Source organism: Tyto alba, unplaced genomic scaffold (genome assembly GCF_018691265.1).
Source record: "Tyto alba isolate M040663 unplaced genomic scaffold, T.alba_DEE_v4.0 Super-Scaffold_44, whole genome shotgun sequence".
In the NCBI taxonomy this organism is placed as follows: domain Eukaryota; kingdom Metazoa; phylum Chordata; class Aves; order Strigiformes; family Tytonidae; genus Tyto; species Tyto alba.
Genome location: NW_024881320.1, coordinates 11,325,601 through 11,345,227, shown reverse-complemented (window position 1 = coordinate 11,345,227; position 19,627 = coordinate 11,325,601). Strand labels below are relative to the sequence as shown.

The 19,627-nt window shown below is 40.4% G+C and overlaps 1 protein-coding gene across 1 annotated transcript; it reads left to right on the top strand.

Moving 5' to 3' along the window:
• Window positions 1-480: 480 nt before the first annotated feature.
• On the top strand, window positions 481-17,740 carry CRKL (CRK like proto-oncogene, adaptor protein). The gene is made up of 3 exons (XM_009965692.3): window positions 481-1,349; window positions 4,650-5,112; window positions 13,828-17,740. Exons 1-3 carry the CDS (start codon window positions 1,036-1,038, stop codon window positions 13,960-13,962), a joined length of 912 nt encoding a protein of 303 aa, XP_009963994.2. The 5' UTR covers window positions 481-1,035; the 3' UTR covers window positions 13,963-17,740.
• Window positions 17,741-19,627: the final 1,887 nt, after the last annotated feature.

Below are 19,627 nucleotides of genomic sequence, written 5' to 3'. Positions count from 1 at the left end.
TGTTCCTTAAAAAAACAATCACTTAATAAAACTAGCATAACCTCAAGGGAGGCGATCTCTGTCTCCAAAGCACCTGCAGTCAGGGTGCCTGGCTGCGGGGCACCCCGTTTAGCTCGCAGGTGTGGAGAGGGACAGGAGGGGCCCTGAGGGGGAGGAAGGGGAGACCAGGTGTGCCTCCAGGCGCCCTGGCAAACCAGGGAAAGCCTCCGCACCGAGGAGGAGGGCGGATGTGCTGAGAGAGAGATGGGGGAGATGGATGGCGGTGGGTCCCCCTCCCACGTCTTCAGCCCAAAGACAGGGCAGAGCTCTCCGGGAGCGACCTGCGGTGAAGCGCGAAGCGCTGCGTGAGGAAAAACGGCTGCCCCCTCCCACCCCGCCCGGCGGCGCGCGGCAGCCTCGCGTCGTGCCGCCCGCCCCCCTACCCCGGCCGGCGCGAGCCGCCGCGCGCCTGCGCGGGGCGGTGTCTCCGCTGAACTACCGCCCGGCGCCGCCGCCATTTTGGTGCTCGGCTCCGAGAGGGGAGGGAACCCAGAAGAGAAAGCGGGAGCCCGGCGCTTCTGCCTCCCCCATCTCCCCCCCCCTCCCCCCCCCGCCCGGGTCCGGCGCTGAGGCACCGTAGCAGGCTACTCTCGCCACCCTCCCGGGCCGCCTGTCCTTGTCAGCCGCCGCTGCTCTTCGCCACCCGCCCAGCCGGGCCCGCCGCAGGCCTGAGAGAGAGGCGGGAAGGATGCCCTGCACACCCCGCCGCTGAGGGAGACTCGGGGGCCCTGACCGCCGCGTCTGGCCAGCCCCACCCTAGCCGCTCCTCGGTCCTTCGCCTCCAGAGGCACGGAGCTTCCTTCTCCCTTATACCCCTTTCCCTGGGCTTCCTATCTTCTGGGCTGGGCACTAGCCGCTTCCTCCTAGCCCCCTGCCCGCTCCGCCTCCCGGGCCTCCTTGCCCAGGCCTTTCCTTCTCTGAGTCTCTTCCTCCGTCTGGGCCTTCGGGCTCTTCACCTTCCTTCCCCACCTCCCTTCCCCTTCCCTGCCCGGAGTCATGTCCTCCGCCGCTCGTTTCGATTCGTCGGACCGCTCCAGCTGGTACGTGGGCCCGGTGTCTCGGGCAGAGGCGCAGACGCGGTTGCAAGGGCAGCGGCACGGCATGTTCCTGGTGAGGGACTCGTCCACCTGCCCGGGGGACTACGTGCTCTCGGTCTCCGAGAACTCCCGGGTTTCCCACTACATCATTAACTCCTTGCCCAACCGCCGCTTTAAGATCGGCGACCAGGAGTTTGAACACCTGCCCGCCCTGCTGGAGTTTTACAAGATCCACTACCTGGACACCACCACCCTCATCGAGCCTGCGCCCAGGTGAGTGCCACCCTCCCCTCGCCCCACCCACTGCCATCTTTGCTCGAGGTGGCGCAAAGGGGGGGGGGGGTGTCTTAGTCCAGCCTAGTAGCTTCAGAATCTTAACATTGGATGCAGCACCATGCTGTGTAATACTGAGGAAACATTTGTTATGGCCCCACTGTTTCTAACAGTGGACCTTCTTAGCAGACTGGATCTCAGCGACCATTACGGCTTGCACTTACAATCAAAACATCCATATAATGCATGGGGCCTGTCCTTACAGCGTGTAGGCATATGCAAGGGTACTGTGTACGTCTTTACCACTGGCTATAATTGCCTTGCAAGAGGGTGTGGTCACACTTTGTGTCGACCTTTTCTTCTGGTATTGCCCTTCTGTTCCTAGAATGGTTGAGAAGCTGGTTCACAAGTCGTCTTGGTGACTGAAGTACAGCCTCTGAGCTTAAGTTGCCGTCTGACCCTGCATCCTTGCTGATTACAATAGAACAGGCCTTCATGTGATTAGACTGCTTTATCCTGTTAAGTCATCTTTAATACAATCTGGGACAGCATTTCCAAACTTCTAGAGTGGCATTTCATTCACCCCCATCCTCCCCCCCCACCCCAGAAAAGTAACACCTTTATTTATCACAGTTTGGTTATGGCACTGTGCATCTGTATCTGCATGCTGCATGCACTACACTGAGAAATGCTATTGCAGGAGGATGGGAAAATGTGGCTTGGCTATGAGCTCATTCTTTGTCCCTGTGCCTAACATGGGACATACCTGCAACTTGCATCAGTAAACTGCTTATGAAGAACTCTAGAATATATTCCTTATTTTTAATTAATAAAGCCTTTCTCAGTATCTTATTTCAAAGCTTTTGGGCTTCCTGGATAGAATGAAACGAAATAAAAGGTAGAAGAGTAGTGACACATTAAAAAAGAAGAAACTCAAATTGGTTTGCTCCTAAATCCTGCAGTTTAAAATGCTGCTGCGCAAATTAGCAAGACAAATAGTTCATCAAGTGGTCAAAAAAAGTCTTTCTGTATAGCTGTCAGGTGATGGGAGGAATGTGAGAGAAAGCACTAGCTTCAAGAACTCTCGAAGTCACTCAGAAGTCTTCTGGTGAACACTGTGGTTGTGCTGTGGCTAGGGAGATGGATAGGTAGGAAAAAAAATATGACCATTGCAGGAACACTTAAATGGAGCTGCCCAGTGTTATCTGCATGATTAAACTTCTGAACAGTGGGGAGGAAAAAAGTCTACACTGAAGCAATCTTTATGCTTATCTCTGTTCTCCTTAACCTGCATACTGTTGTGCCTTTCTGAATGTAAAAGCTTGTTCTTATTTATGGCAACGACTGACCTGGCTTTCTCAAAGCACTTAAACTTAGCTGATTCCACTTGCTCAGTTGGTGTTTGTTAGGAGTCTTGTGTGGAACGTTTTATGAACATTTTAGTACCATCTTCAAGATTTTGATTGCATATTGTTGTCTCAGCATACAGAGACAGATGGGACCCAGCCTACTGTGAACTGACAGGCTTTTTTATAAAGCAACAAATGGGATCACCTAGCGGGTTTTCCTTAGCATGATTTTTCTAAACTCTTTTAGAAAAATCAGTGACATGGTTGATAATTTGAAATTCTGTTTGAAGGAGACATCCTGCTGCAAGAGGGAAGATGAGAGGTAGCATTTCCAGATTATTTTTTTTTTACATTCATTTGTTGTTAACAGACTGGATTTTAGATAGGGTTAGACAGGTATGTGCTTCAGAACTGTTACTGCTAATTCTTATTACAACACTTCTAGCTCTTGGAGATGACATTTTAAACTTGCAAAACAGTTGAAAAACGACTGTTTTAAGCTGTTTGTTTTGTGTCAATAGTGAGCTCTGACCATCATTGCAGATGCTCCAGAGTGACTGCTCTCTAAAGGGTTCCCTCTCTCCCCCAGCATTAGCTGCAGCAGGGTGTCTTAAAGAAGCATTTATCTTTATGTTTAGGGCTTCTGGCTTATCTGGAAAAAAAATCATAGGGATTTGACTTCCATCTTATTTTGCAAGTAGCAAAAGAGAACTGAAGTAGGCTAATGACATACATTCTTGCTATTGCAGCTTAGATAATAAGTATCAGCTATGGCCTATATACGTTAAGATTTCTGACAAATGCTTTGAATAAAATGTATAAAATTTATGGTGAAAACAGATCACAGTGAAAATAGTCTCATTTGATGAACAATCTTACATTATCACAGACAATGAAGTGACTATTGGACAGATGATGGGCATAGTAATAAACAATTATGTGAATAAATTAAAGGTAATATTATGGTTAATAAGGCAAAGGAATATTTCTAGATGGTTAGCTTTTTCATTTCTTACTCCATTCTTAATAGTGGATGCAAGTGTTTTATAGTGCCTTTTATGAAGATGTCACTTTCAGGTTACTGGGTATTTAAATACTCAGTAAAGATAAGTACTTTGAAACTAATAATTTCTCTGTTATAACAAACCTTTGAGAGTTGAAGTTGTAAGAATAACATTAGGTACCTCAATTTCATATCACTTTCCAGAAACGAGGGGAAAAGTGTTGTCTCCTAAAAACACAGATCTGCCTATTTATTTTCTTAAAGAAAGGAGTTTTCAGTATAAATGTGACTGTCTGTCCCCAAAATACTGCATGTAAGTAGTAGGATTTGGTTAGAAAGATGCTATACTACCACTCAGAGAGACAACATTGGACTTCTAGCTTTGTGTTAGAAAACTGTGTTTATCATACTCACTTCTTACTTTTGTTCCCTCTTCTTACTATGCTCCCCCAAGTCTAGCATTTAGAGTTACTGAATTCTTTAGTAATGGATGCCAAAGTTAAAAATGTGGGTATGATGAACTGAAGAGGATTATTTAGCTCTTCAAGGGCCCCTCCACTCCAAGTCACCCAAATAATTTTCATGGTTTTCTGTATCATGACTCTCATAACTTAAGCAATATAATTAATTTCATTCTACCCTAAGATCCTCACAACAATCCAGAACAAGTTGATGAAGGTTTTTGCATAATTTCTCCCAGTTTTACGCATCCATAATAGATTTGTATTGGGTTTCTGGGGAAGCTAATTTGGATATTTAAGTAATTACTCAAGAGCTTGAGTTACTCCTGAAATGCCTCACAGTGCTACCAAGCCAATAGTTTTGTTGAAAAGCTGAATAAATAATTCTCCTTTAATTGGTGTTTCTACTGTAAACCTGGTACTTAGCTATGTTACTGGAAATACAAAACAATAGCCATCTCTTATACGGGATCTTTTTTAAACTTAGGTATCCAAGCCCACCAATGGGATCTGGATCTGCCCCTGCTATGTCCACTGCTGAAGAAAATGTGGAGTATGTTCGGACTCTCTATGACTTTCCTGGCAATGATGCTGAGGATCTTCCATTTAAAAAGGGTGAGATACTGGTAATTGTAGAGAAACCAGAAGAACAGTGGTGGAGTGCCAGAAACAAGGATGGCCGTATTGGGATGATTCCTGTTCCTTATGTAGAAAAGCTAGTCAGATCTTCTCATGGGAAGCATGGAAACAGGAATTCCAACAGTTACGGTATTCCAGAACCTGCCCACGCTTATGCTCAGCCTCAGACCGCAAGTCCCCTTCCCTCAGTATCCAGCACACCTGGAGCAGTGATCAGTCCCCTGCCATCAACACAGAATGGACCAGTCTATGCCAAAGCTATCCAAAAGAGAGTACCCTGTGCTTATGACAAGACTGCGCTGGCATTAGAGGTAAGTTTTTCCTCTCAGAAGTCTTACAAAACAATTGAAAACCATAAATAAGAAACTAAAATTTATTAGTGGCAAAGTTGGTGTGGGTGAATTCATATGGGGACTGCTTATCTATGTCAAGGGACTAAGAAGAAGTCAGGTTACATTCTGAAGAAAGATACAAAAATTGCTTCATATATACCACTTCCTCTGAGAAAAGTGACCAAGTTACTTCAGGACCTGTATTTGCCCTCCGTTCTTGCCTGTACAACAGTGCAAATATGTTACAAGGGTAGTGGAGAGTGCACATCCTGCTGTGGAAGTGCTAGTGAGAGGATGACTTGCTTTTCCACCTGATCTTGGGGAAGGGATGTTTCATTAATCATTGCAGTATTCCAGGTGGAGAACTGGCAGTAGCATTCTTCAGAGAAAGGTAAGGATTGCTGATAAGTATAGTTTTTCTGATCTTCATCTGTAGTGTGAGATGCACTTGACTATCTGGTGCGGAGAGCTTCAATCTGGACAGAAATACATCAGAAGTACTCTAGTCCCTTTTCAAAAGTGGAATTTGAGAAACCAGTGAGTAACCTTAAGATCTAAATTGGAGCCGAGGGGGATAGATAAAAGGCTGTAGTGTAGCCTCTAAATGTGTTGAACCTTTATTAAGTTCCTGTGCTTGCCAAAGCACTTTTTATTTGTATTAGGGACATCTTTAAGACTTTAGACCTTTATTCTTTAAGTGGTAAAGAAAATATTACAGTTCTAGTTTAACTGGCATAAATGATGGATTGGAAGAAGTTTTTTAAGCTATATCTGTAACACTGAGACTGTTACTTTTACATTTAGATGATACTGAAGGCTAGTTAACCCATAGTTCAAAAACATTCTCAAAGATGAAACTTGAGCATGCTACAATACTTCAAGGAGCAAATGCAAGGAAGCAAGCAAAGGAAGCAACAGCATTTTAGCAAGTAAAATAATAGTGGTTTTAAAAATACTTTTGAACTTTTCCTGTTGCTTTTGCTCAATTACTTTGCAAGTTAAAGCTGATACTTTTGACTGAAATTTGAAAGGTTATATTTATGACTTCCAGTTATTCGTAATAGTTGCCCTGAGTGTCCTTCCTTCTGTATTTGTAAAACCTCTACAGGTGATTACTCTTACAGGGTTAAAAGCTAAATGTGTATCACAGGATTTTCCTTGAGTTATGAAATATAGCAGCTTGTTATTTGTGAACAGTGTGTGAAAATTTTCATAGAGCAAAGTGTAAATTCATTGCCAACTGTACTGTACAGAAGATTCCTGCCAAAACTACTCATGCTTTTGAAAACAAAGGCAGGCAAGCAATTCATTTTGTTATGTTATCAGTGTGTCATGGAATTACTTCAGGGAACCTGCTTTGCTGCAGGGTAACAGAACCATTTGGAGGGATGGCCATCACAAATAGATTTTTCTGACTTGCTCTCTAATGACCTAGTTACTCCTGTCATTTTACCTACTCTAGTATACCAGCAGGATTAATTCTCTGACCAACGTGTACATTTGAATTGTTTTGAGCCTTCAAATTGCTGAAGTTTTAAGATATTCTTTTCTTCCACCACTGGCATATTTTGTCTTCCTATTGTAGTCTGTTTTCTTTGCAAGTGTACCTTAGCCACACTGTGACTTCTCAAGAGGCTTCAGAAGCAGAATTCTGGGCACTGATCTACATTTTCATTAAAATTAGTGATTACAGCATAGGGAACTAGTTATCTCATAGCAATATTTTTTTGTTACATGTGCTACTCTTAAAGAAAAAAAATCTTGGTTTCATGATCTTTCTTCAGATTGACAAACACTGCTGGGCCCTGATGACATATGTAATCCCAATCCTGTTAGGGCTCTACATGTCACTAAATAATCTGGACCATTTGAAGCTACCATTTTGTAAGAGCACTGAAAGTAGCTAGTGGTAGAGAAAGAACAGGTTATGGGAACGTTTTGGGCAAGAAAGTTAATGGTGTTCTTTCAGAATAATAGTATTTGACAGTGTTCCACCTTAATATAGGTGGACTCTAAATCACAGTTCAGCTTGTACACGTAGAACACCTTGGTAGTATAATTATACAATGCCTGATTGTGCAATCTCACTGAAACTGATAAAACAATAGGAGTGCAAAATATGTTTGGCTCTAGCTTTGTGTGGTCAGCACACAGACAGTACTTAAAAGGAAGAGAATACCATCTGGAGTAAATAAAGCCATTGCGTAGTAATCTGCTTGACTTCCTTTTAAGTGGAGGGATGTCACTCTCCTAGGTTCAGCTTGAAAATGGGACAAGCTCTCTTGCTTGCAAGTCCAGTTTTCCTATTGTACACTACTGTTTACATAAGATGTCTTAAGTTTTCTTTAAGAAAATAAAGATTCATAGCCTGCTAGAGAGACATTTGTTTTGTAAGGAAGGTATCATTATTTTTAAAAAAAATGTATTATATGAAAAATGTAGCTTGTTTAACAAGTGAATATTCTACTGAAAATCTGAAACAACATCTGTTTGGTTGGATGATGGAGAGTTTAACTTTTAAGTAGAATCTAAAGTGTGACAGTTTAAGGGCAACTACAATGTTGTTCCTATAAGGATACTAGTTAATACAACATTTATTACAATTTGGACCTTGCTGGGCTAAAATTATTTAGCATTCATATTGGTATTATTGAAGTGACTAATGTCTAAATGTTGACTTGGTCCTACTGCATTATATGCTCTACTTTTATTCTCTTAAAATAAAAAATTAAATAGTCATCTGTTTATAGGCTAAAATAAAAGTTTTAAGTATAGCTACTATCTCAAAGCATACAGTTGGTATAAATACAACTTTCAACATCGCTGAACAATTAGTAAAGCCTATGATAACATATATATATTTCTAAGAGTTACATATACTATTGTCAGTTCAGTTAGTTAATTTGCCAGTTCAGATTTAATGTTTAATGGAATGATTGAAATCTGCAGTTTCTCACTACAACTAACTAACTTTACTACTAATGCGCATAGTATTTTCATGGATACTGCATTAAAAAAAAAGAACACATAACCCACCAGTGACCCAGATCTGTTTCTTTACTTGTGCGCTTTTAGCCAAGAAGCTATTTCCTTCCCTTCTGGTGCTCTAGAGGAAGGAATATGAAGGACAGGGATACAGTGTCCTGTACTTACTGGCACTAGAACTCTACGTTACACGATCATGTACTGCTGTTCTTCAATCCTGTATTTGAAGGTTATACAAGACAGCACTTTAAGATGATGATGAATTTTGCAAGAGCAAACATTCCTTGGCACTGTTAGTATGACACAGAACATCAAAGTCTACCTTAAAGTTTCTCAGCATTTTATAACCTGTAGTTCTATAGCCAGCCTGTTAACAATAATATGGTAAGGTAGCCTTTTTTTAAATTGGCATGCTTTAACCAGGAGGTGACATGTATGCAGTGCCCTGTAAACTAAGACCTGGTATGTTTTACCTTAAAGGAGCTTATCTCTTGGTAGTTGGGTAGTACTTTGAATCCAAAGTAGTTGATTGATTACTAACTTCTATACAACAAAGTCCTTTATGTCCAGCATAGTCAGCAGATAAACTAATGGTGGATAATTCTCTTAAAAATTAGTAAACTGTGTGAAGGTTGATTCAGGACACTAAAAACAAATTCCATTTTTACTTACAAAATGGAATGAAATGGCATGAGGAACCAGAAAATGGGAGACCACCAGCAGCCACTAGACTTACATCTGCTGTGTGTTTAAAAAATGGTTTTTAAATATATTGCAAACACTAATAAGTATCATAAACCATTTTGAAGGCAGTGGTAGTCCTAGAGTTAATCTCCATAATTAACATGACAGTGTTATGGAATGTGAAGATTAGGGTTTTTTATATACAAGAGCTTCACTGTATTTTTATAGCAAAGGTGGTTTTTTTATACTCATGATATTTTTTTTTCTAGACCTGTGCCAGCATTATAGTATTAAGTAGTTTATTTGTTAGTGATATATCAAGCATATACATGTATGTTTGCAGTACAGAGTTAACCTGTCAGCGAAATGTTTTGGTGAAATAAATATCCATTCACCATAATTATATAACTGACTTACAATATTCCTCTTGAGCTTGTTACAATTAGGTTACAGTTAACTTTTTTCTTCTTCAAAGGAAAGTTGAGACAAGTAGGCCAAAATGTGCTAGTAGTAGAACTTTCTTAATTAGGAAATTGGGCTACTTCTTTCACTAGACAACAAGCATTGTGCTTTCCTTAAGCCAAGGAAACTTAGTATTGCTGTGTTAAACATTAAAATGCATCTGACCCACAAGGTCTAGATTTTAAGCAAAACATTGAGCCTGCACTTGTACAGTGTGAAGCATTGATGGGGAGCTTTAGCTGTGATAACTGTTGAATTGAAAGTGACACTGGCAGCAGGATTCCTGTGTCTGTGCTGACATGCACCAACTTTTCAGTATGCTACCTTTGAAAATACAACTGACAGCTACTTCAGAGATTTGTGTGCAGTCTTAATCTAACTCCCTTTTCCAGTCAAAGTTACTGATAGTGCTGAGTGCCTCACAATTTAATATACATTCACCCTCAGTACCATTTGTAGGGTTTGTTTTCAGATGGAACAAAGCAACATGGATAACCTAGACAAGATCCTGTGCTACAGTGAGATTCAGCGTGGCTCAAGAACGATGGCCCATGGGATTCTCGAGGTCTCCAAATTCTGTACAATCGTGACAGCTGTCTTAATCAGATGGAGACAGGCTACTGTCATTTAATGAAAAGCAGCACTTTATCTGGGCTGCTGCAACCCCAACTCTGGCAATTGCCCTAGCTATACTTGAAATGCAAACTTCAGTTGTTTTACTCTGTTCCTAGATGAGGTTAGAGTAAATGCATCTAGGGCTTCAACATTTCTATGCTGCCCTTTGACCTGCTTTCGTGGTCTTTCCTCTGAATTACTTGATTCTTTGGTTTGGGCATCATTAGTCTTCTGGCACACAACATCAGAAGTGAAGGATAATTCAGTTGTGCTTTCAGCCTGTTGGTTTCTTGAATCTTCCAATACATAAAGCATCAGCTGCTTCAGTGTCACTTTGTTTATCTCCTTAAACTTGTATTACAGAACTCAATCAGCCATAGAACTATTAACATACAATTGTTGGAATATCTGTAAAATGTTTAATTCCTTGACTGTGTGACTAAAATGGCACACAGGAAACCTTTTGCAGTGTATGAATCAGCTTCAAATGGAAGACAGGTATGGAAGAGTCTAGAGTGAATGAAGTAACCTTTCTGACTGGCATGTTCCACAGCTTGTGTTTCCCCAGGGCTTTGAATTCATGCTGTAACAGGGACATAATGAAAGGATGCTATCTAAAATACATTGTGATTTTTATCATTTGGGTGGAACCAAATGGCTGCATTTCAGAAGTATTACTCATTTCAGCAGTTGATACTTCCATCCAGTGATGCTGGCATGCTTTACAAGTGAATTAACTTCTCTGAGAGATGCTGAGACTAAGGAAGCATTATCAAATTTATAGATAAGGACCATGAGCTGGACAGAGTCATACAGGAAGTTGTGGCAGGCATAAGAATAGAACCAGGTCTCCTGACTGTCCTGTGCCTAATCATAAGACAATCTTTCTGACTGGCTTAAAATGTGCTCTGAAAAAAATGTGTTAAATAATTTTAGTGGGAGATCACAGCTGACCATGTTACAGATGTTTTAAAAAGCATTTACTGAATACTGCTTTTAGTAGAAAAAAATACCTAGAGGGACTACTTGACCACATTCTCCTACACATTGTCAAAATGGAGGTCTTTAACATAAGATCTATGAATTATTCTATCATGACATCGAGGTTCCCTCTCAGAAAAATCTTGTTTCAACATGTTGTTTCATTTAATCTTCTAAGGGGAACTGGATTTTTAAAATACATATATAATGTAGCACAAGATGATATTCCGAAGCTTTCATTAAAGAAAAAAAAAAAAAAAACAACACAAACCAACCAACCAAAACAAAACAAAAAAACCCTCTCAAAAATATAAAGTTATTGCAAATCAATTTACTATTCCGGTGGCTCCTGACATATGGGAGTGTTTTTTGAGTAGCTTTTGTCAGCCAACACTCTTTAATGGCAGATACTGATTTGTAGCAATTTTGCCCACCCAGCAGTCTAAAGAACATTCTGCATTGTTAATCTACATGGCAGTTTGTTGCAATGCAATGGATTTATATTGTAAATATTTTTTTTTCACTCAGCTGAACCAAGACTTCCAAACGTATTCATAAGTAGAAATCACTTAGAGTCAAATTGAAGGATATCTTTTTCTAGAGCTTCAAATGAATAATGGATTGATCTGTACAGCACGTGAGCAGAATTAAATTGTCAGACTCTCGGAAAATGCAGGTTCATGTTTTGATCCAGTGTAGTATATACATTTATTTCTTTTCTTCCATGAATAAGATTAAAGTGTTTGAGACTGGATTGGTTTTATGGTGTGGTGCAAATGCAGTTTCTTACTAGGTTTTAACTGTTGTGGTGATGGCTGCATCTTCTTGAATTTGGGTCTAAAATTTGGAACTTGGATCTGTCTTCAAGGGTTATTTAAATCTAGCAATGTAACACTGAGTATTTATAGATGTTGTCAGCCTTTTCCTAGAGATGTTTGTTAGGTTCCTGTTTAGGTCATCTTGTTACTATATAAAGCTTTCTCTAGCCTTTCTAGTCAGTGAAAAGTCTGACAAAATGTGCTTTTTAGCAAATACACAATTAAAACATGCTGCAATAGTCTGAAGAGATGAAAACCAATCAAATTAATGCTATATGTATGTGCTAACTATCACGGGCAGTGTATAACTACTTAACAGTATATGCTGGCTTCATGTTTGCATTTAGAAACAGCGTAAGTAAAGATGTCCATTTAAGAAAGTCATATGGTCTGAGTTATATCCCAAGAATTTATGGGAGTTCAGAGGGTTTTCTCCTCTCTTAAAAGCACAAGATTACTATTGTTTCAAATGTGACAGTCAAATCTGGGGGGACAGACAGGACATGGACAACCCAAGTAGTGGAGAAGAAGTAGAGGGTGTGGAGCAACACATTTTGCTTAAATGTCTAATTTTATTCTAATATGCAACATAAAACTTAAATCTGTAAAGAGAGTTTCAAAGGTTGAGAAATTTTAAGAGATGTAACACTGAATGATTGCCAAGGAGTTTATTATAGTATCCTAAACCTCACTTAAGGATTCTTGCTTCTGTGTGAGCTTCAAAAAGTATCTATTGGAGTAATGGTAACTGGTTTAAACCGGCTTCAGATCATCTAGTGACATGCATGCTGTTTTGTAAACTTAGGGATTTTTTTAACAGAAAATACACAGGTTTTACCTGAAAAGTTTTAATCTAAGGCCCTTGGCCAAGGTCCTTAACCTATCTGCATCGGTTCTAAATTTTAATACTGTTTAGATAATGTAGACAAATTGTTACACATACTGTATCAGGATGAGAATCTAGTTTTTCATTAAATAAGATCAAAGTTACCTTTGGATTTCACAGAAGTAGCTTGGTAACCAAGACTCAACTACAAAGAGCTTGGACCTAGTTTGGGGAAGAAACTTACGAACTGTTGGCCATTGGTCACAGGCTGGTTCTACTTTTTGTGAAATTAGTTATTAGCTGCTAATGTCACTGTTCTAATATTTACTATAGTTGCCACATAGAGTAAAATAAGTAAACAGGAAGGGAGGTGTAACATTAGAGAGCTGCTGCAACAGACCACATGTTCAGCTGGTCTGAAGCATTTAAAGGGAGCAATTACTATTTAGCTAGTGTTAAATTAGTGCTAGCTAATTGTTGAATTGACTATTTTGATTTGTAAATTATCCTAATCCAAATTAAATACAGGTATTGAACAATGGTAAGAGTATAACATCATTTGGGCTGTTTCTTGCTTGATCATAGTTTAGCTTTTTTCATCTTTCACTGCCAAATAGGAAGAGACATAGTTATGGAAGGAAAGGCCTGACGTGTCATCCTATTTCAAATTCTTTGGCAGGAAGTAGAGGTGAAAACAACAAGTAAAACTAGAATCTAGAAATCTAATACTTTTTAAAAAATAAAAAAAAAAGAATTGAGATTGCTTTTGCCTGATTTGGAAGTGTACCATTATTTTAGAAACTGCAGAAGCTTCTTAGTCTATGATAATCAGAACTAAATCTACAGGTAATGGTTTCTTTGCCATAGGAATTTCTCTTTGAAAAGATAAATTTCTTTTGAAATAAGCCAGCTGATGCTAAAAGCAGTATGAGTACTGTGCTCTTTTGAATGGATGTTGCATCTCATTACTGACAGTAGCTTTAGTGATAATTTATCTCAGCTAAATATATTGTTGCATGAAGTTGTAGGCTTTCCTATGGGAAAAGGTGTAGTTCAGCAATTTGTCTGAATATGTAAATATACATTTAGTTAGGAGTCTGAAAAAAGTGCAGACAACATTATCATGTTAAGCAGCAAAATGATGGTATTTTAGGTAAGTAAAAATAACTTTTCAATTGAACCATATGCCAAGAAGAGGGTTGGGGTTTTTCCCTATGATGGGCTTGTATTTGTTGTTCCTCTTGATTTGTATTTGTATCAGAGGTGAGAATCTCATGTGTGACAATGTATGTTGTTGTTTTTTTTTTTTTTTTTATTATGCAGGTTGGCGATATTGTGAAGGTTACAAGAATGAATATAAACGGTCAGTGGGAAGGAGAAGTCAATGGTCGAAAAGGGCTCTTCCCATTCACACATGTCAAAATATTTGACCCTCAAAACCCAGATGAGAACGAATGATTCCCTCTGCCTGATTTACACTGCTGCTTCATTTTCCTGGCTATCATTAGCATTGTTTGAGGTGGGATGATGACTTAATGGCACGTTGCTAGCATTGCCCATTTTCCAGCTTCCTGCAGTTTGACGGTTCTTTTAATATACATTTGGAATACACACAAACTGAAGTCACTGCCTGACCTTCATACCACAGTTGCGTCATCCAGAATTTAGTTTCACTTTTAAAACTCTATTGGGCCTTAAGCTGGAGAAGACTGAACCAGTATCTAACAGAGAAGTATGGGAAGAAAACCTTTCCTGTTGAGATTTCCATGGACTTTTTCTGGCTTGCTCAGTAGGAAGAGCCCTAATCTTAGATCAAAAAAGTAACTTGTGCATTACTGTCCAATAAAAAGCAACAACAAAAATGCAATTTTAGGACTGAAGACTACTTAGTTTTAAGAGAACCTGTCCTAAGGTAGTACATTTAAAATGATGGTCTCTTTAAAGGACAATAATTGGAGCTTATGTATTCTAAGCAGTTGTATTAGAAGCTGCTCTTTTCTGTTAACTCTTAAGCTTGTTGTTGACCTTCCTGAAACAGTGTGTGTTAAATGCAAATAACCATTGATTGAGCTGCATTGAAGCCGAGGCATTTATTTATAAGGAAATTTAGGAGGGGTTGATACTTGTAAGCTGATTTTGACATACATAATGCATTTCTGTTGATTTTTGCAAGCACTAACTGTAGAAATTGAGCTTTAAAGGGAAACACTTTGGGCCTGGTCTGCATACAGCTCTTCTGCAGTGTTGAAAATGTAGTTTGACTAGTATAGAAGTGCTTGTCACCCAGCTGGTGCTTGGTAGGCAGATTGATCAGATTGCCAGGGTGTGGAGAGGTAGGAAAGGAGGGGGACAGAAGAACCTGGTAAATACCGATAAGATTCTCATATTTAAACATGCACCTTTTGTACCCATTTCTCTGCAGGCTCCCTTATCTCTCCAAAGTTTCCTAGCTATGCCAGCCCCAGCTTGTTGAAAGTCCCTTTTCAAACACAGTACCTTTTTTCGATGGCATCTCCATGTTGCTATGCTTCTTTTCCAGAGCCACTTTCATCTTCTTTTTTTCTTCCTTGCTTGCATCCCAAGTCCTCTGCATGCTGCCATCTTTTTTTACCCTTCCAAATGAGTTGGCTCTGGTTTATATATGCCCCAGATCCCTCCCTCTCCCAGCATACTCTAGAAAATGGTTAATTTTAGTCAGCTGCCTGGGTTCCCCCATGTGATAAATTAATGCTCAGGCTAGAAGAGGCCACAGAAGTGTCTGTTATCAGTATAGCTTCTTTCCTTTTTTCTGTACATAAGCTATACTGCTGTAGTTGTACTTACAGTAGGGAACTATGTGGCTGCAGCTAAGTAAGTACAATTCTTGCCATGCAGGTTAAGTGCTTGGCCTGTGTACAGGATATGAAAGCTGAGGTACAGCGGTATCCTGTGCCACCGCCTTTAAATGTGTTTTGTAGGTGAACTGGAATGCTCTTTTAAAAATAATGGATCACTGAATTAACAGAATACACACAACTACAAAACCTCCCTTTTCAGACATCCTGGTTAAAGAGAAATGTCTGTTGTGGAAGCTGACAGGAAAACAACAGCCCCCATTTTTCAACTTTTGAAGGCTGTCAATTGTAGCAAAATTAGAAACTTCAGACACCTGCAGAATCTCACCAGTTCTTACAAATGTTAAATTATATAGAAGTCGTTTTAAGTTCCAGCATGTTTTCTTGTTGTCGCTTGATCCTAATAAAAGCACGTTGTTCTTAGCTCATGTGAGTGCCATGAGATCCTTAATTGGAAGGCACTGAAGAAATGCAAAAATGGCATTTGCAACAAGACATTCAAAATGCCAGGGTTTTTTAAAGAAGTCTGTCTGTTCATCTATTAGCTTTTTTCTGTAGTATTGATCAAGTGGCTGACAGTCTAGAAATTCTTGTAGAACATTTTACTACCAAATTAACTGTGAAATAGAGTAGCATTGACTAAGTGTTTGGTGCTGTAATTCTTGACAATAGGCATTGACATTTTGTCTTGCAAAGAAAAGCTATGCAGCTCTCTTACCTAAAGAAGGTCATGCTTTTTCTGTGCCCCAACTATACCTGTAAGTTTACTATGTAGATTGTACTACTGAAAGTCATCTTTTGAATACAGAAACTGCACTAAACTCAGTCTGCTGCAGAGAAATCTTATTTCAGACCTGACCTAGATACAGGCAGCTCTTCAGAAGACTGATTGTAGAATTCTTCCTTTGCGTGGTAAATAAATACTGTGAGACTTGAGATCTATGAACACAGCTTTTAACCTGGATTTTTTTTTCACTGAAATAAATGTCTTGACTCATCCCCTCATTGAACACAAGCATTGTTTTAGGTTTACTTATGTTCTGATACTGCAGAAAAGCAAAATATTTTACTTTCAAAACTATGCAAAATTTGTGTAGAGTGGCATCTGATGCAAAGACAAGAATTCTTACTTTTCTGTGAATGTGGTTTTAGGCCACAGATGAACGGTGTTTCTCTGAGTCGCAGCGGTGTGGTTCAGGTATGTTAAATGTAGTTTAAATGTAGCATACTGACCGGCCTAAGCTGATTGTAACCTTGCTTCAAAACGTGTCTTTGCTATTTTACTATAAAACAAGTATTTTCATATAAAGACTGCATTTGATCAGTTTGTGTTTCTCTTTGAAGGACTCTGGATTCTCAGTCGCTTGTCGCTTGCTTACCCGTGTGCTGTCTGTTGCTTTATGAAGCCTCTGAAATTTGAGAGGTAACCTCAGTGGCAGTGTTCCTTGGGCGTGTGAGGGATACTTAACCTGAAGCATGAGAGCCTACAAGTGATGGCTTCAGTCTGCGCACCATTAAAGTTGTTCTCGCTTTTGAACTAGGAGCTGGTTTAATTACCTGGTGCCACAATAGTTAACGATCATGAAAGGCTTACTGTTTGACTTCCTCCTGTTGTGTACATGTGTATATAGACGTTGAAGCCTCTGACCAGTCTGAGAGTTTAAATGAAACTTTTAATCAGTGTCCATCACTGGATAAGCGCTAATTTAATTCATGATTGTTTACAAATTGGGAAAGAATAAACAAAAGGGAAGATCCTGTTTGGGTTGTGGCTCTGAAGAGCCTGAGCATTATTTTTGTAAAGGGAAAAAACAGCATTTTGTGCCATTTCATGTGCCTGTAAAGTAATTTTTTATAGTGTATTAACATCCCGGGAAGGAGCGGGCTGCCTTTGTTTTCTAGTCAAGTTTGCAAGCATTTTCCTCAAAACCTGCATCTGAAAGTGAGACCTGCCTAAAAGACTGCCTTTTGGGACCAGTGAAAGCATTCTTGCATAGTGGTCATTTTCTGTTTACTTGTGTTAAATGAAAGTGTGTTGTGGTACAAGGATACAATTACTGCGGTGGGAAAGGTGGCCTTGTATTTGAGACAGTCTACACTGTGTAAACTTTAAAACCCAATATGTAATTTAAAGACCATGATCTTCAGGCAATAATATTAAGTGTAAGCTTTTAAAGTTTATTTTGGGGATTATAGCTTGTTTTATTTTTTGTGCTATAAGATTAACAGTATTAAATGAATTATATTCTTAGAATATATGGAGTGTCTTTTCTTAAGATTAGTGCCTTTTTAATTTCTTACTCCACTTATTTCATAGATCTGGTCCCAACATCAAGCCACTGTTCTTTTTTCCCAGTGCCCTGTTTGTACAGTCTAAATAAAACTTGCCTCAACTTACAGTACTATTTGTTGTCTTTAGTCTTAAAATCTTGACGATATTAGCAGAGTATTTAAGTCCTTACTCTGTCATTCTGCTGCCCTGCTGTGTGGGTGAATGAGTGCACCAGCTGAAGCTTTCCAGAATCACAGGAAGAACTAAGCAGGAGAAAATGCTGTTGCCAGGCTGATGCCTGCTCTCCTCTTCCATCCTCATGCCTCTTCTCAGACTGTACGGCCGTGCCCTGGAGGGTCACCTGAAAGAGATGCATCCCTGGTTACAGAGATGATCACTGTCTCCTCCACCCTCACACCGACACGTCGCTGCTCTTCCCGCCACTGTATTTAACGCTGCTCTTTTGCCGAGGCTTTTAAAGGTCTATGTAGAGACCATGACATTCTTTTACTGTGATACCCTTGACTATGCTTGTAAGAATGACTGGTTTATGCATAGGGTTTGAATTTAGCTTAGTACTGTTTGAATAAATAAGGCATGACCTGTGCAGGTACTGGAGAGTGGAATGGCTGCCAGCCTGGCCCCTGCTGAAAGGCGTCAGCACAGTGTATCACAAATACCTGCTCCTGCAAGGTAAAACCAGGAGGTCGTCTTCTGCCTTTCTACAGCCAATCCAGATCAAGACTAGCACTAACTACAACTTAAGCTTTTTTAATATTTGGGATCATTGGTAATGATTTAACTGAATGTGTTGAAACGTGAGATGATCTTAAGTAGAAGAAAAACTTCAGAGGAACGTCAGACACTCAGCTACTGCAAAGGAGAAGTCTAAAAAGCTTGCGTCGTTTCCCTGGACTCTCTGTAGGTATGTTCACGGCCTCATGTTTGTCTGCTCTGGAATACAGATTTCCATGCGATGTTAATAAACATTCATAGCCAACTCTGCATAGTGTCTTATCAAATATTCACATTTGGCAAGTTACAGTTCAGAGAAAACCAGTAGTGGTTCAAATACGCACGCAGGAACAGGTAAGGTGCAGGCAGTAGGCTCAATAACCCCCTTTCAAACCACTTTGTCTTCAGCTTTCCAGCAAAAGCCAGAAGTTCTGACCTCTTGTTACAGCTGCCTCTTGTGACATCTCCAGTAGCTCTTTCTTTACCATTTACGCAAAGGGAGATGAAGTGATTTCATAGCTGAGGGCTTGGGGAAGTTTAAAATTCTTGTGTTCTGTACAGAAGAACGTTGGCTGCACCTCAAAATGCAGCACCTGTCACCAAGTATAAACCTGCACCGCTTTGTACTGAGGTGAGGCCACAACACTACATTCCCTCACTTCACTACGTGTTTGGCAATAGCTCCTCTCCACCCCCTGGCCTCGGAGCGGAGCGGGCTGCTGGGTGGCTTTGCTGGGGCACATTTCAGCGACCAGCAGGGACATGTTCCACCGGTGTCTGCGGTGTGAAAGGCAGGCTGGGGCTGGGGGCCCGGGTGGCAGCACGCACCCTGCAGCCAGGCCTGGCCTGCCCCCGTCCCACCGGGGACCACGGCTCTCAGCGCTCAGCTCCATCCTGGGCTGGCACAGCTCTCCCTGCCGTCAGGACTCGAGTTTTGCACCAGGAGTGCCCAAGCACAGCAGCCACCTAAAGCTCCAGCAACAGCCCAGTCTACTCAGCAAAAAGTCAGAGGTAACGAGAAACAAGCAGTAATGCAAGCTGGGTTTATTGCTGGCTTACCTGGCTTACACAGGCTTTTACTAATTTAAATTTGAACTACTTCAGTTAGGTCAGTCCAACAACAGGCAGCATAAACCTTAATTGTTAGGGGCAAGCCAGCTGGGATGAGCTGGGTTTACCAGTTTGTCATCCTCATTTAATTAAAAGGTTTTCTTTCTAAACCAGTGCAGTAAAAATACCCCTTGATTCAACCAGAGGTATGCGTGTTTGAGCTCACAGCAGT